Source organism: Lytechinus pictus, chromosome 5 (assembly GCF_037042905.1).
Source record: "Lytechinus pictus isolate F3 Inbred chromosome 5, Lp3.0, whole genome shotgun sequence".
Taxonomy (NCBI): Eukaryota; Metazoa; Echinodermata; class Echinoidea; order Temnopleuroida; family Toxopneustidae; genus Lytechinus; species Lytechinus pictus.
The window spans coordinates 36,979,197-36,996,687 of record NC_087249.1 but is presented as its reverse complement, the minus strand read 5'-3'; the positions used below and the strand labels follow the sequence as shown (position 1 = coordinate 36,996,687).

The window sequence follows — 17,491 nt, the reverse complement described above, 5'->3', positions numbered from 1 at the left end:
GGGAGTTTGCTTTTGATAGAGTTAATAAAGTGAACCTTGCTGTATACTCTGATACTAGGTTTTCCTATGTAACCACATTTTTTTACGCATCAGCAAGCAAAAATGTGTTGGTAACTGACATTACGCAAAAGGACATGCAATTTCAGGGTGTTCATTAAAATTGAAATATCTCATGTCCCTGAGTAGATAGAGTAATGTTATGATTGGGAAATCATAGTAATACTAAAGTGAAAGGACTTTAGTTAATTTCTGTGAAACTTCTTTGTGTGAGACATCACAAGATGATGACTCAGGTAACCACACATTCCAATGAGATGAAGTACTCTGCACTACACTCTCTATCCATGCTAAAATGAAAGTTAATTGTACAAATGAATTTAGTTCCAATAAAGTAGTCAAACTATACACACGTGTCTCTCAAGCCTCCTAAATATTGTGTAACTGGAACTCTACATGGTGTCAGAAGTTAAAAAACTGACTGTTATCTAGTGAAAATGGATGGCATGCGACCACCAGAAGCCTTTTCTCTACAGGGCAACATCACAGATAACTGGAAGAGGTGGAAACAGCGTTTTGAGCTGTATTTAACAGCTAGTGGACTTGACAAAAAGGACTCAAAAGTACAAACAGCGACACTGCTTCACATTATTGGTGAAGAGGCGTTAGAAATTTACAACACATTTTCTTTTGAGCAGGTAATTTCATCGTCAGGACAACCTGTAGCACCGACATTAAAAGACTTGCTGGAGAAATTCACTGTACATTTTGAGCCACAGTCCAACGTGACTTTTGAGAGACATGTATTCAACACAAGATTTCAACATGAAAACGAGTCATTTGACCAGTTCGTCACAGACTTGAAGAAAAAAGCTAAATCATGTGAGTTTGAGCATCTTCGAGACAGTCTGATAAAAGACAGAATTGTTGTTGGAATACGTGATGATGGTACCAGAGCAAGACTACTCAGAGAAAAAGACTTGTCTTTGGAGAAAGCAATAGACATTTGCAAGGCAACTGAGATAACTTCGCAACACATTGCAGAGCTGAAGCCCAAACAGAACATTCATGCAATGCAGGCAACATCGATGACTAGGAAGACATGCCCTAAGTGTGGAAATAAGCATCCACCCAGAAAATGCCCTGCATATGGCAAAGAATGCCATACCTGCAAAAAGAAAACCCATTTCAGCTCCATGTGTAGAGATCGGGATCGGGATGACAGAGACCAAGGAAGGTTCCATTTGGAGGACAAACTCGCAACAAAAAGGGTCATCGCTTCAGCAAAAGAGGGATCCATGACATCCAACAGGACAGTGAATACAGTGATGCCGACAGTGAAGAGTTCCACGTCGACGCCATCAATGGAGTCCAGCAGAACGAGGAGAAATCGAAAAAAGAATGGTATGTCAATCTCACATTTCTTTCTGACAAAAACAGGCATAAAGAATAAGCAACAACCAAAAGTGCTCAATTCAAAATTGATACAGGTGCTCAATGCAATATACTGGCTGCTAAGGCTTATAAAAAGCTAGGGATGCCAAAAATTGGCAAGTCAAAAGCAAGATTGATGTCATATACAGAACACGTTGAAAAATCACATTTGGGAAAATGTACCCTAACATGTGTGAGGAAGAACAAATTCCATAACATTGAGTTTGAGGTGATTGATAGAGATGCCCAATCCATACTTGGACTTGAGTCATCTGAATTACTAGGTTTTGTAAAGAGGGCAGATTCAATCAAAGATGATAATTTGGCAAATCAATACACAGACGTGTTTGAAGGCCTTGGATGTATGGGGGAACCACAGCATTTAGATGTTGATAAATCAATCAGTCCAACAATCCATCCTCCAAGGAAAGTCCCAGTAGCAATAAAACAAGGTGTGAAAAATGAGCTCAATAGAATGGAAGAAATGGGTGTGATAGTAAAGCAAACAGAACCAACACAGTGGGTAAGTTCGATGGTCACAGTAGCAAAGAAAGGGAAAAATAAGGTAAGAATATGCCTAGACCCTAGGGACTTAAATAAAGCAATAAAAAGACCACACTACCCGATGAAGACAATTGATGACATTACTGATAATCTAGCCGGCGCACAGATCTTTAGTACATTAGATGCTAATTGCGGTTTCTGGCAGATTCCTCTTGATGACGAGAGTTCAAAACTTCTCACATTTAATACGCCCTACGGCAGATATAGATTTCTTAGATTACCATTTGGAATCAACTCTGCTAGTGAGATATTTCAGAGAATTATGACCGATATGTTTAGCGACATAGAAGGTCTAGAGGTTCTGGTAGATGACATTCTAATATATGGCCCCTCAGAAAGTGTCCATGATCAAAGGTTGAAGCAAGTACTAGAAAGGTGCAGAGAAAAATGCATCAAACTCAACCCAGACAAATGCCATATCAGGCAAACACAGGTCACATACATGGGACACATAGTATCTACAGAAGGACTAAAACCAGACCCAAAGAAAATAGAGGCAATCACAAAGATGCCTACCCCACAGAGTAAAAAGGGTGTTCAACAATTCCTAGGAATGGTAAACTACTTAGGCAAGTTTATCCCTAACTTGACAGAGAAATCAGCACCAATTAGACTACTACTAGAAAAAGATGTGGCATGGCACTGGGATGACAAAAAAGAAGCAAGTTTCAAAGCGCTTAAAGAAGCGGTAACAAATGCTCCAGTGTTAAAGTACTACGATGTAAGTAAACCAGTCAAGTTAAGCGTAGATGCATCGCAAGCAGGCACGGGCGCAGTCCTACTACAAAATGGACATCCAGTGGCATATGCGTCAAAAGCATTTACTGATGCTCAGACACGATATGCTCAAATTGAGAAGGAGCTAGCCGCGATTGTATTTGGTTGTAAGAAATTTCACCAATATATATTTGGACGCACAGTGGATGTAGAAACGGATCATAAACCACTTGAAACGATATTCAAGAAACCACTGCATGCTTCCCCACCGCGACTCCAAAAAATGCTCCTCAATCTGCAAAAATATGATCTGCGCGTAACATATGAAAAGGGCGTCAACCTTTTCATATCCGACTGCCTCAGTAGAAATTTCCTAGCCAATCAAAGTGATGATGTTGATGTGGAAGAGATACCCATATGCATCATTGACAAACTTCCCATCGCAGACAAACGAATGAAAGAAATAAAAGATGAAACTAAAAAGGATGAAACGCTACAAAAGCTCCGTAAAGCAATCCTAACTGGATGGCCAAATGAAAAAAGGGAAGTCAGTGAAGAAATTCGACAATACTGGGAGTATAGAGAACTACTAACAGTAGAAGATGAATTAATATGCAAAGATGCGCGAGTGATAGTACCAAAATCACTTAGAAAAAAGATGATCGGAAAAGTACATTGTCATGCACACCAAGGAATAGAAAAGACTAAGAAATTAGCGCGAGACATCATGTACTGGCCCGGCATGTCAGCACAAATTGCAGACATAGTTGCTTCATGTGAAATATGCAACACATATAAGCAAAACAATGCAAATGAACCAATGATTGGTCACACAAAACCAGACCAACCATGGCAAAAAGTAGGCTCAGATATCTTGGAATTAAATGGAAAGCACCATTTAATACTGGTAGACTATTACTCTAGTTTCTTTGAACTTTGCGAACTAAAAAACATGACAACATCAACAGTCATAAAGCACTGCAAAGAGCATTTTGCTAGATACGGGATACCGAACGAATTCGTATCAGATAATGGACCATGTTATGCTTCGAGCGAATTTAAGAAATTCAGCCAGGAGTATAAATTCAAACATGTAACTAGCTCCCCTGGATATCCCAAATCCAATGGGAAAGCTGAAAGCGCTGTCAAAATAGCAAAAAATTTGCTGCGCAAATCTAGCGATATACATCTAGCATTGCTGCAATATCGCAACACACCGTTGGAAGGTTTAGACGCTTCTCCTGCCCAACTACTAATGGGACGAAGGACGAGAACACCCCTACCAACAAACAAGAGGTTATTAAAACCTTAAACGCAACAGAACATCAACACAAAGCTCAAGAAACAACAAGAGAAACAGAAAATGTACTATGACAGAGCAACACATTCTCTCCCCAACCTGGTTATTGGAGATGTCGTTAGGATGCGAAGTACAAGAAATCCTAAAATTTGGCAAAAAGCAATCGTTGTGAGGATTTGTAAAGAGCCACGCTCATACATTGTACAAGCTGAAGGCGTAGACTACCGTCGAAATCGTAAAGATCTCATCAAAACAAAAGAAAGTCTGAATCCATTACATCAAAATGATGAATACAATAATCAGACTCAAACTCCTCATGACAACCTACCAAATACCCCTCAAAACACATCTCAATGCACAACCCAGCATAAGCAAGGTTACACTACCAAATATGGCAGACATATCAAACCACCAGAAAGATATGGGACATAAACTAAATAAAAAAAAAAAAAAAGGAAAAGAGAAGGGAAAGTAAAGTGATTAAAATCATTCAATGAAAGTTAAGTTCTGCCTGACCCAGCCAAGTTGAGCTTTGTTTACTTTGTAGTTATTGTTATTTTATGTATAATGTAGTATCAGACTATTATTATTTTATTTCTTATTTTGGAAATTATTTTGTAGTAAAAATAATGCCTAAAAATGTCTAGAAGGAAGTATGAGTATGACATATTATTATCTGAAAAGTTAAATGGACACTGAATTCAGCCATGAAGAACCCTATGGACGATATACAGAAGAAATTTGAACAATAAATATTAAGAAGAATAAATTGGACTCTGATTAACAAATTCTATCTCATGATAAATGTATGCATGTTTATGTTTTACCAATGATATGTTTATATAATTCTTTATTATTATATTGAAGAATAATCTTCTATGTATGCTCTTTTATGCATCCTGAGTGTACAATCATATACAAATCAAATTTGTTCAATGTTGAAATGAAATGAAATTTTAATAATCACAGCATCAAATTTCTTTGAAGAGGATTTAACAAATTGTTTATAAAAACCATATTGATAATTCTGAATTTTTTAGTTGTGAAAATTCATAGCTGAAAAGGGGGATGTTATGATTGGGAAATCATAGTAATACTAAAGTGAAAGGACTTTAGTTAATTTCTGTGAAACTTCTTTGTGTGAGACATCACAAGATGATGACTCAGGTAACCACACATTCCAATGAGATGAAGTACTCTGTACTACACTCTCTATCCATGCTAAAATGAAAGTTAATTGTACAAATGAATTTAGTTCCAATAAAGTAGTCAAACTATACACACGTGTCTCTCAAGCCTCCTAAATATTGTGTAACTGGAACTCTACAAGTAATAATTTGAATATGTAAATATACCTCCGTTACTAGGTTAAGATGTGTCAAAATATTAAACAATTCGTTTTTGTCTTTTGGGGGCTATGATAATTTTTCCACAACCATGCTGGTAACTGACATTACGGTAACTGACATTACACTTAATTTGCCATAGAGATAACACATGGAAGTCAAATGTGTGGAATCATTGCATTGTATCTTCTGTGCATGAAAGTGAGCTTGATGTGGAAGTATACCAGAGTTTCTAGGAACATTTCAATGAAAAAACTTCTTCTTTTTCTTAATTCCTTTATTTGATTTGAACATTTTTATCATTACTTGTCGGTAACTGACAATACACATTAACATTTACCAGTGCTATATGATTTTCAAAGGCATAATTGGTTAGAACTTATGTTGAATATAAAATAAAGTCCAGTAGGCAGTTCTTTGAAATGTATTTACAACAGACATTTATTAGGTGAGCTGCATCACTACTCCGTCATCTTAGTAGCAGCCATAGCTTTCTCAGTACAAGTGGTCACGTGTAATAACATAGTATAGTCTACGCTTGCAGACCTTTATCAGTTATCACCACACCTCCCTTTCTTTAAAGAGGTTTATATACACATATATAATACTTCTTAAACTACAGAGTGACAGGGTGGACTACCTGTACACTTACAACAGTACTAAGGGATTATTCTGCCCCTTAAAGCTGGAGTACTGTCGCTGTCAAATATTTCAACAAATAACATTACAGTTCATATATATTTTGTTTTTGCTGTTCATGATGCGACAATTCGTTGACCGGTAGAGACATCTGTAAAGTTGAGTTTTGTGATAGCGATCAATTCAATCCCGTATTGCTGATTAACTTTAACATGCAAATTTATATCATGCACATGCAATCATGCAGTTATCATGGGGTTGTATTAGAGTTCAAACCATTTACAGTTTTAAAGTTATCTTTGAACTCATATGGCTCTTTACAAAATGAAACGCGAAAGTTTTTCTGTTTAGTTCGCTTTCCTCTATTTACAAGTTTAAACGATCTGGTGGTTTAACGACTCGTCCGCTTCTGGTTGTTCGGGATGATGATGAAGATGCGCGAACATCAGATGCTGGTTCCGCTTCTGTGCTGTCATCTAGCTCGAAGTCATCCTGTGTTGGTAGTGGAATAGACTCGGCTTGGTGTCTTGGATCTGGCCTTAGGTGACGTCTGTTTCTGCGACGTATCTCGCCTGTAGCTGTTTCAATTTGGTATGATCTGTTATGATTATTGACAGACTTTATGATACCACGTTGTGACCAGGTATTAGTTTTCATGTCACATGATCTCCAGGTTTTAGCTTTGGCAAGTCTCGAGCATGTTTATCAAATCACTCTTTTTGCTTCATCTTCTGCTCATCCTTTCTTCCCCTCACAGATTTAGTATCAATCTGTTGGTTATTGAGCAATGTGTCAAGCATGGGAAGGTTTGACCTAATCTGACGATTGTACAGAAGTTCTGCTGGAGATTTTCCGCATGCTATTGGTGAACTTCGATAGACTTGTAAAGCTCTCTGGATATCTTGTCCACTGTATGGTGAAAATCCCATTCCTTTGCAAAGCTTTTGAATTCTTGGCTTGCAAATTGAGGACCATTATCCGACATCAGTTCACATGGTGTACCATGACGAGCAAATATTGCTTTCATGTGATTAATCATGGCCTTGCTTGTAGTTGAAGTCATAGTACATACTTAAATGTATTGTGAGTAGTAGTCGACGACGACCATATATTCTCTTTTGTTCAAAGTGAATAGATCTACGGCAACTTTTTCCCAAGGACGATCGGGCACGGCATGAGGATTTAGGCTTTCAGCCTGTTGTTTTGGTTTGAACATTAGGCATGAAGTACAATTTTGGACCATTTCAGTTATGTCTGCATTGATTCTTGGCCAATAGATTACTTCCCTTGCACGTTTCTTACATTTCTCAATGCCTAAGTGACCTTCGTGTACTTGGTTTAGTATGTATCGTCTCATGGAATTTGGAACTACTATTTTAGAACCTTTGAATATGATTCCATCTGCTTCAGAGAGTTCACTTCTAATGTTCCAGTACTGTTTTATTCTTGCTGGACATTGTTGCTTACTTTCTGGCCAACCATTTCTGATGGTGGCTAGCAACTCTTGAAGCTCTACATCTTTTTTGGTCTCTTCAACAATTTCTTGTCTTTTGTTTGATGTTACTGGCATTGCTTGTACTATCATATCTACATAGACTCTGATATCTTCTTCAGTTTCAACATTCAATTCTGCTTTTGGATCTACTGCTCGTGACAGTGTATCAGCAGTGAACATGTATTTTCCAGGTGTATATGACACTTTGAGATCATATCTCTGTACTCTGATTAGTAATCTTTGAATGCGTAGAGGACAATCTGCCAATGACTTAACAAACAATGGAATAAGTGGCTTGTGATCTGTTTCAACTTCTATCTTTTGACCATAGATATATTGATGAAATTTTTCACATCCGTACGTGATAGCTAAGAGTTCTTTTTCTATCTGAGCGTAACGTGTTTCTGCATCAGTCATAGCTCTTGATGCGTAAGCTACGGGATGCTAATTTTGCTCATGTTGCTGTAGGAGAACTGCTCCTAGTCCATTTTTTGAAGCGTCAGCTGATATCTTTGTGGGTTTTGTGCAATCATAGAAATGAAGCACTGGTTGACTCATTAGTCTTAGAGCTTCTTTCAGCTCGCACCACGCTTTTTCTTGTTCATTTTCCCACATCCACTCTACTTTCTTGTCAAGCAATATGCGTAGAGGTGCTGACCTTGTTGATAGGTTTGGAATGAATTTTGCTTGGTAGTTTATCATCCCCAAGAACCTTTGTATGTCCTGTTTACAGGTTGGTCTTGCCGTGTTTCTTATGGCAGCCACCTTTTTAGGATCTGGTCTTACTCCATCTTGGCTGATCAAGTCACCAATGAAAGTCATCTGGTTCACATTGAACTCACACTTGTTTCAGGTTTGATTTTTGTGCGATGTCTAGAACTTTTCTCAGACGATCGTCATGTTCTTCTTGTGTGCTTCCCCATACCACTATGTCATCCATCAAGGTATTGACACCAGGTACATCTACGAACAAGTTATATATTATCTTGTGAAAAACTTCAGGAGCACTACAGATACCAAAAGGTAGTCTCAAGAATCTATATCTTCCGTATGGAGTGATAAATGTACAAAGCTTGGAACGATCTTCATCAAGTTGGATTTGCCAAAAACCACTTGATGCATCTAATTTACTGAAATACTTGGCTCCAGCAAACTAAGAGGTTATTTCAGCTCTAGAAGGCAATTTATAGTGTTCTCTTTTGATTGCTCGATTTAGATCACGTGGATCTAGACAGACTCTGAGTTGACCATTCTTTTTCTTGACTACAACAAGAGAAGACACCCGATCTGTCGGTTCATCAACCTGTTTGATTACATCCATGTTTTCCATCTTATCTAGCTCCTCTTTTAGTTTCTTTTGAAGTGGAAATGGAACTTTGCGACATGCATGTTGAACTGATTGTGCACTGTCTTTCAATGTGATGTGGTGTTTGCCTGGAAGACATCCTAATCCTACAAATACATTGTCATAATCTTGCACTACAGTTTTGCCTGTTTTTATCTCTGTTTGTTTATCAACATGATAGACGCGTTTTACTAGATACAACTTTTCACTAGTCCTGAGACCTAGCAATGGTTGAAGATTTCCAGGAATGATTAAACATTGAACACTGTGTTTTATTCCTTTGTACTCCATTTGGACATAACAACGACCTTTTACTGGAATGTTTGTCTCATAGTAACCTGTTAACTTCACTTTGGCTTTTTGTAGTTTTGGTTTCGGTTTCAATTTGTGATAGATTGTTTCAGGGAGAATATTAGCCTGAGCTCCAGTATCTATCTTGAACTCAACTGGCTCACTATTGACTCTCAAATTGACTTTCCACTCTTCCTTTGATTCATGTTCCTGTGAATCAACTGAACAAATCATGAAACCGTCTGAATCTACCTTTAAGTATTGCAATTCATTGACTTTTGCTACCGGGGTACAACAACACTTAGCAAAATGATTTTGCTTACCGCACTTTTCACATGTTTTACCTTGTGCAGGACATTTTTCTTTGGTATGTCTATTACCACATCTTGTACATGTTTTATTGTTAGTACGATCTTGAGGTTTTGTTTGTCTTGTTTGGTTTGACTTTTTACCAGGAGATTTCTTATTCTTGCCGAGAGAATCAACCGGAATTGAGGCATTTTCTCCGGTGGAACTCAACGCTTGGGCCTGCGTTCGAGTTTGTTCAGCCACCCGACACACTTGCAACGTTTTATCCAATGTGAGATCGTCTAGCCTCAACAAAAACTCTCTTAGACCATCGTCTAAGATACCACAGATAATTCTGTCCCGTATAAGACTCTCTTTCAACGAAGAAAACTCACATGACTGTGCACGACTTCGCAATTCAGTTGCATACTGATCAACACTCTCATGCTCTAATTGACATCTTGTGAAAAATCCATGTCTCTCATACGTTAGATTACGTTTTGGCATGTAATATTCCTCAAATTTGTCCAACACTTTCTCAAGCTTCATGCTCTCATCCTTGGCAAATACAAATGTATTATACAATTCCAAGGCAGCATCACCAATTACGTGTAGAAGCATTGATGTTTGTGACTTGTCATCTTTTTCTGACATTCCTGAGGCAACATTGTATAGAGTGAATTTTTGTTTGAATCTTTTCCAATTCTCGGAAATATTTCCCTTTAAGTCAAGTGGAGGAGGTTGACTTATATTTGTCATTTTGTCTGTTGTTGTTTTGTATCGTTAATGTTAGTAACTTTGTCTTACTTTAGTAACTTTAACAAACCATATCACATGTGCATATACTCATGAACAGTATAAGGCCAAGTAAAAAAAGATAGTAGTTGATCGTCCGGGTTTTCTGAGAGCAGTGATGAGGGAGGTCCTTACTATTTGCTATCTTGCTATTTTTTTTAAAAACAAGGAGGCATTTTCTCGGCCCATTTTTTGACATCAGTGATGAGGGAGGTCCTTACTATTTACTATTTTTTTTTGCTATTTTTTATTCAAATGATTGTCAGGCCATGTCAAGCTCGAATTATGTGATCGATGCATGCTCAATATTAATAATAAATGAGTAGAAATATATATATATATATATACATGTATGCAATTGATTGGAAATCTATATGGAAAATGTATTATGCGATAAAAATCTACTGAAGTATTACTGATGTATACCGCTACTTGTTGTAAAACAAAATGTTCAAGTGAATGATTTAAACATTATTCTATATTAATATATATGTAAGGGTAAAACATGCATTTGGGGGAGGGGGTCATTTTTATTACCATGGAGCCATGTTCAGTTTTCCAGAGCCAATCTCTTTTTTAGCTCTGGGCATGGTTTCGCATCGCAGTTTCCAGCTGCTTGTATATTCGTTTACATAATGTTAAATACTGTTCAATTTTTATTCATTTTTTTAATTGATATCAAATGTTAAATGATTATTGAATTAATTGTTAATTGTTCACATAATGTTTATTATTTCAATATTTGTAACTGTTTATAGTGTTAGGCCCTAGATCTATTTACTAATTTTTACAATTGTCCATCAAATTGAATAGCTCGAGGAAGAATGAAGTTTATCAAATTTGAACAGAATTGGCACTTATTGGAATCCCATTAAATGATTTTCAATATTAATAATGAATAACCCACTTCAAATTATTTTTTGAATATTCAATGCATTGCCTGCTGACGTAAGAAAACTTGCCAGAAAATTCAATTCATTTCACAAATTCACATGTCGCGCCAGCACAGTCAATCACATCATCCCAGCACACATGCATTTACCCAACAGAGTCACAAGCACAGCTCATTCACCGTAACACACATAGAAGTACTGGCGCTATCACTCACCAAAATACCCCGCTAAAATACAAATTACATCATTAAAATTGATTTATCTGCGCCATATTTCCAAAGCACGCGACGGATTAGTTCAGATGTAGGAAGCGGGGTCCCCGAAAATGCACTAAAAATAAAGAAATCCGTGATCTTTTCCGAGTTTGCAAACTTTATTTTCTCGCTAATTTATGATGGTATCTTAAAAATTCCAATAAAAAACCAAATCAGAATTTTTTTCCTTCTTGCAGTTACGGCGATATCGGACTTAGCAATTGTTTTTGAAGTTGCGAGAGAGATCCCAGAGCACATGAGAGCAAATCACTCGCCAATCTTGTGAATTTTTTTCGCTATTCAGCAGCCATAAAAATAGTAGATATCAAGAAAAATGATGCTGCAATAAAAAAGGAAAGCAGGCACGGAGGAGAAACATCACCATTTTTTTTTTTTTTTTTTTTTTTTTTTTTAGCCAATTTTTGAAAATAGTAAATAGTAAAAATTTTCATGCGGCGGCCAAAATAGATGCGCGCGAGGACGATCAACTACTTTCTTTTTTTACTTGGCCTAATAATTAGCATATTTGTATCTTTTCAACAATTATGTTCGCTCAATTATTACTACTCTCACTGAGATAGAATGTTCACGTCCCATAAACGTCACGCTAACTGCCCGTCATACTGGAGTTTGGCAAGGCACATTCATGCACTCCAAATCCATACAATGACAGAGCCAAAAAAGGACATAACATACACTGCAATGGTCATTCACTGATACACAATACAATAAACTCTTTGTCTTTCACCATCTCTCTCCTCACGGGGGTTAGGGAGAAAATGGAATGAACTGGCCTGATTTCAATGATTCCTCCATCTCAAGGCTCGGTGGGTTAGTCAGCATAATAATGCAGGATCTGACACCATGGTTAGAACTTATGTTGAATATAAAACAAAGTCCAGTAGGCAGTGCTTTGTAACGTATTTACAACAGACATTTATTAGGTGAGCTGCATCACTACTCCGTCATCTTGGTAGCAGCCATAGCTTTCTCAGTACAAGTGGTCACGTGTAATAACTTTTATAGTCTACGCTTGCAGACCTTTATCAGTTATCACCACAATAATTTTCTTGGTACTTAAATGTAAGGCTTTTAAAATCATAAAAGTTTCATAATACTTCACATTTTTAATTATCAAAAGATAAGAAATGTATGTTTTACTTACTCGGGGGGGGGGGGGGGGGGGTGGGTCATAGCAGCAACATGTTTTCCTATAGTAATCTAATATTGCATTGACTGTACACATGGATTTTTCTGACTATACACCAGTGGCGTACCTAGGATTTTCCACAGGGGGGGGCAAAAGGTCTTCAAGCTCGTCTGGGGGGGGGGGGGCATTGAAGGTCTTAAAGCTCGTCAGGGGGGGCAAAAAAGGTTTTTCAAGCCCGTCAGGGGGGGGGGGCAAAGATACGTTTTTGCATGGGTTTTGACTCGTCAGGGGGGGCAGAGTGCCCCCCCTGCCCCCCCCCCCCGTAGGTACGCTAGTGCTATACACCCATAATATATTCATCAGTTTTATATTGACTTTTTAAACCTTTTCCTTCTCCAACCTCCCCCTCCCCTCAAAAAAGGCAAAATGAATAAGGGTCTCCTCCCCTAGGCTACACGTACCCCTCCCCCGAATCTCATGCAGCCATGTAGTTTTATTGATTTCTATTCTGGTCAGTGCAAGCAATGCTTGTTCATATCTGTCCGATTTCAATTCTCTTCATAATTTGTTTAATCATTTTCTTTGCTAATTTCTTTTTTTAGCTGTCAACAAAAAATAAACTCCAGCTTCTAAACTGAAACTGAACTATTTGTAAATTAGAAAAAAAAAACAGTTTTAGTAGATCCATGCAACATTGATCAGAACTGTCAAATTTCACTTTTCATCTATACTTGTAAACCAAAAACAAAATTGTATCACACATCCACACTACTAACAGGTATAAAAACCAGGAATTTACTTTTAGCGAGGCAATGCTCAAAAGAATCCTAGAAACTAAAAAAGGGACCCTGGAAATCCCCTTCATCACAATGTTAAGCTTAAAAATGTTGCAGATTTAGGCAATAGGTTGGGAAAAGTACCCCCCCCCCCCCCGAAAACCAAACAAAAAATTGTCTGATACAAACAATTAAGTACTTGGTAAGTGCATGTACAAAACAATTTCATAGTAATTTTTTTTTGCACGATGGGAATGCAACTTCCTTCATAATTTTATATAGTATTCCTTGTGAACTATAGGCCTACCTTTTAAAAGTCAATAGCAAGCTCCTTCTGGTGTGACTTTTAAAGTGAAAGACTTAAATAACAAGTGTACAATATTTCTTCACCATAAAATTGACCACATATTTGCATTTCAATATTGGTAACCAACGTTTTATCATGGTAACTGACATTACATCTCGGTAACTGACATTACATTCTCCACTTGGTAACTGACATTACATATATTTAATGGTACCCTATGGCTTCATTGTTAATTGGTAATCTTTAATTTTGCTGTAGAAGGGAGGGGTGTTACCTAGAGAGGAAATCTACCAAGTTTCATATAATATATCCTCTTTTCCAGGAAATGAAAAAAAAAAGTTCATGTTTTCGGTAACTGACATTACATACCATATCACATACTTCATCAATGTTTTTTTATCAGATGAATGAATTACTGGTGTTTCTTTCTGTGGGATTTTAAAAAGTGTTATAATAGCAAGATAAATCACAGGCGAAAACATCATGATCAAACCTGTTCTTTAAAAATCTGTCAAAACAAAATATGTATCAATATGCTATTTTCAACACTAATTTGTATCCATACTTTGGCAGCCATTTTGAAATAAAAAATGGCTGCCAGAGTCGGAAAAATTTGTGTCTCAGAAACTTCAGGTCTTGTTTTATTAAAAAACATAAAGCATTTGACATGAATATCAACTTGATCTGTGGTGAAAATGCCCATAGACGGAGCCCTAAAGGAGGACTAAATAATGATTGACAAGGCAATATCGTGGCTAGCCAACTTTCTGAAAGTGGCAGAGTGGTTTTGAAGAGGGGTTGATGGAATAATTTGGTTGATTATGAATTTAAAATTGATTATAAAATCAATTTTGAAATCAATTTTACAATCAATTGTAAAATCGTATTTCAAATTGATTTTAAAATCGATTGAAGTTCAATTTTAGATCAGTTTTAGTATTAGTTTTAAAAGCCCATTCACATTTTTACTGATGCTGATGAGAAGTTAGTTTGGTTGTCAGAGCATTATTTGTCCTGCGTCTAAACTGTACCCGTCCGAGGGACTGTTTTAACTTCGGAAGGTAGGAGAGACAGAGAGAAAGAATTTTAGGTGGGGAATATTTTAGGTCTCCAGTTACTTAAAACACGATATGGCCCTTTCATCTATAAAATAAGACCAATTTTATGAGAAATGGACAATTCTAAGAGCAACAAAACGCCGATCGGAAAGATCGTCTTCACAGCTCATGACGTATATGCATTAAACCACGAATGGCTATGCATACCGCTGAATAAAATACTTTCGGACGGGCTGCGGACTGACTGGCACTTTATAACGTACGTTGGATCTACCTCGGCTCGACTCACATTAGCTTGCTCCATGCTACCGATGCACGTCGTGTCAGACCGTGGCCGGGTCCCGCCTTGGGGCCATTGCATGCAGGCATGTCCGCATATGGGAATGATACGATTTAATATCGATGTGGCAGATATGGCAAGTTTCGACTCGGAGTCCTCGTATAGGACACAGTAGTTCTAAGTCCAGATCTATTCTAAGTTAGTTGAGCCACATGGCTAATTTGCTTGTTTGTTATGTTAAAACAGTAGTCGAGTACATTTATTTAAGGCACTTGCCGGCTTAAAATGAAACTCGAATTTTAATTTAATTTTATTTTCCCAGCGTGTTTGTCCCATTGAAGACACCGTTAGAAAAACAAGTGGAACGCCTCGGGCAGCCTCGCCTGCATTACGCGATTTAATATAGCAGCAGGGCTAACTTTGAAAACTACTATAAAATAATCATTCACAAAAACACCATTCATATAATGACACAATACCACGTTCATTGACCATAAATGACATTTGAACGGTGACTTAAGACTTGTCAACTACACCCATGTCCACATTTCATTCACTCTATCCATAAACTTTCAAAGTTATGATGGCAATTCAACAATTACCCCAACATGGCCTAAGTTTATTGACCTTTACTGACCAGTGTTGTAGTCAAGGCACAAACCTCCAAGGCCAAGGCCAAGGCCAAGGCTTTACTACCCAAGGCCAAGGCTTCAATACCCAAGGCCGAGGCCAAGGCATGCAAACCCAAGGCCAAGGCCAAGGCCTGAAAACCTCAAGGCCAAGGCCAAGGCCAAGGCATTTCAAACTTTCAATACATGTATATGGAACAATGAGAAAACAATGCTTAGGCGGCAGACATGACACACAGGGCAAAATGAATTAAAGGTGTGAGCAAGCGAAAATTTTGACCCTTATACATGTAAAACAAAAATAATTTCATAATAGATTTAGACATTATTAAAATAATAATATAGTTACCTTTGTACATTTAATACATTATTTTTCTAGGCGATTTACATTGCAATAATTATCATTACCATGGTCATCTGATCCTAGCATGCCCATTATCAACGTATGTCTTTCTCCACTCCCTGGGACAGGGGAGGCAAAACTTTTTTTTTTGGGGGGGTGTCAAAGCCTAAAAATACACTTATAAGTCAAAATGAAAGCCTTTTTAAAGTGATTTCTAATTGATAAGACAGATATTTTTATTTAGGCTTTACTTTTCTGCCAGAAAGCGTAGCGAGCGAGCGAGCGGTTTTGAAAAAAAATCAATCCTGAAGTTGTAAAACTCGATTTTCGGTCAATTATGGCACTAATCACTGTTAAAAGGGCATCCTTGCGAGATGTTGCCAGCACGAACCACGAGCTCAAACTTCTGGACATTTCGTGTAATGAGAAATGAAAATTAAATATTCCGAGCTGTTTTTGTAATCATGAAAAGATGTGCATCTTACTAACGCGAACACGAAGCGCGAGCTGAAATTTTACTGACCAGAAAAGAAAGCTGTTCTGGACTGCATTTAGTGACTCATTAATAGGATACATTAAACTCACCAATCAAATAATGCGAGCGCAAAGCGCGAGCTCAAAAATTTGTGATAATCTAACCTGAAAACTGGACATTCTACGCATTTTTTTTTTGTAAATGGGAACAGAATGAGTACCTTACTTAACAATAATTTATGCGAGCGCGATCAAAATTTGGTGATTTTTTAATCTAAAATGTATTATGTTTTACTATAAAAAAGGTATTTCTTTTTTAAAAAGGGCATATTTGATTTGGAAAAAAGGGCATTTTCGATTTCGAAAAATTGGCATTTTTTCCTACAGGGAATTTTTCAGGGGGGGGGGGGGGGCAAGAGAGCACAAAGCGCAAGTTGAAATTTTCAAATGCTGACCTGAAAATGAGTCATTTTTAGGACTCTTGTCAGTATTCATGTTTTTTTTCTGCTTACAACCAATATCAAATTTCAATTCTCTTTTCTTGTATCTTCTATTAATTTACCTCAAAAACCGGAATAAAGAATACTAAAAAATAAAGTTATATTCAAAAGGATATAAAATAAACGGGGCACACCCCACACCATTAGTTGGGGGAGGTTAAATCTTAATTATTTCTTAAAACAATAAAATAGAGTTTTCTATGAAACCACACTGACACAAAAACAAATATTTTGTTTGTTTCCTTGAAACTGTAGTGAAATGAAATTCGCTGTCAAACCATATGATTAAAAATAAGTAACCCTTTTTTTTCTCCGTTTTTTAAATTTTATTATTAGATGTACTGCCTATCAACATATTAACTGATTTAGCAGTATATTCTGCCAAACCAGCCTCCCCCTTCTCCTCTCTATCTCTCTTCCCATTCCTCTGTCTTGCCTGTTGTGTTCAAGTTTACCAAATCTTTTCAGAATATCATTAGGACTTAAAACATTCTTGTTGGTCAAAGATAATACAAGGAAAATCCTAATGGAATAGAAATCAACCTTGTTATCATTCTTTAGAGTTACATGTAGCTATTCTTAAATTATGAAAATTGTTGTCAAAATTGCAGTCAGA

The 17,491-nt window shown here is 37.1% G+C and overlaps 2 protein-coding genes across 2 annotated transcripts; one reads left to right on the top strand and one right to left on the bottom strand.

The window, feature by feature from the left end:
* The first annotated feature begins 494 nt into the window (after positions 1–494).
* LOC135154182 (uncharacterized protein K02A2.6-like) lies at positions 495–4,024 on the top strand. Its single transcript, XM_064099491.1, has 2 exons — positions 495–1,401; positions 1,773–4,024. The coding sequence occupies exons 1-2, from the start codon at positions 495–497 to the stop codon at positions 4,022–4,024; spliced, it is 3,159 nt and encodes a 1,052-aa protein (XP_063955561.1).
* Positions 4,025–8,645: 4,621 nt separating this feature from the next.
* On the bottom strand, positions 8,646–10,070 carry LOC135154181 (uncharacterized protein K02A2.6-like). Its single transcript, XM_064099490.1, has one exon. It carries the CDS (start codon positions 10,068–10,070, stop codon positions 8,646–8,648), a length of 1,425 nt encoding a protein of 474 aa, XP_063955560.1.
* Between the last annotated feature and the right edge of the window lie 7,421 nt (positions 10,071–17,491).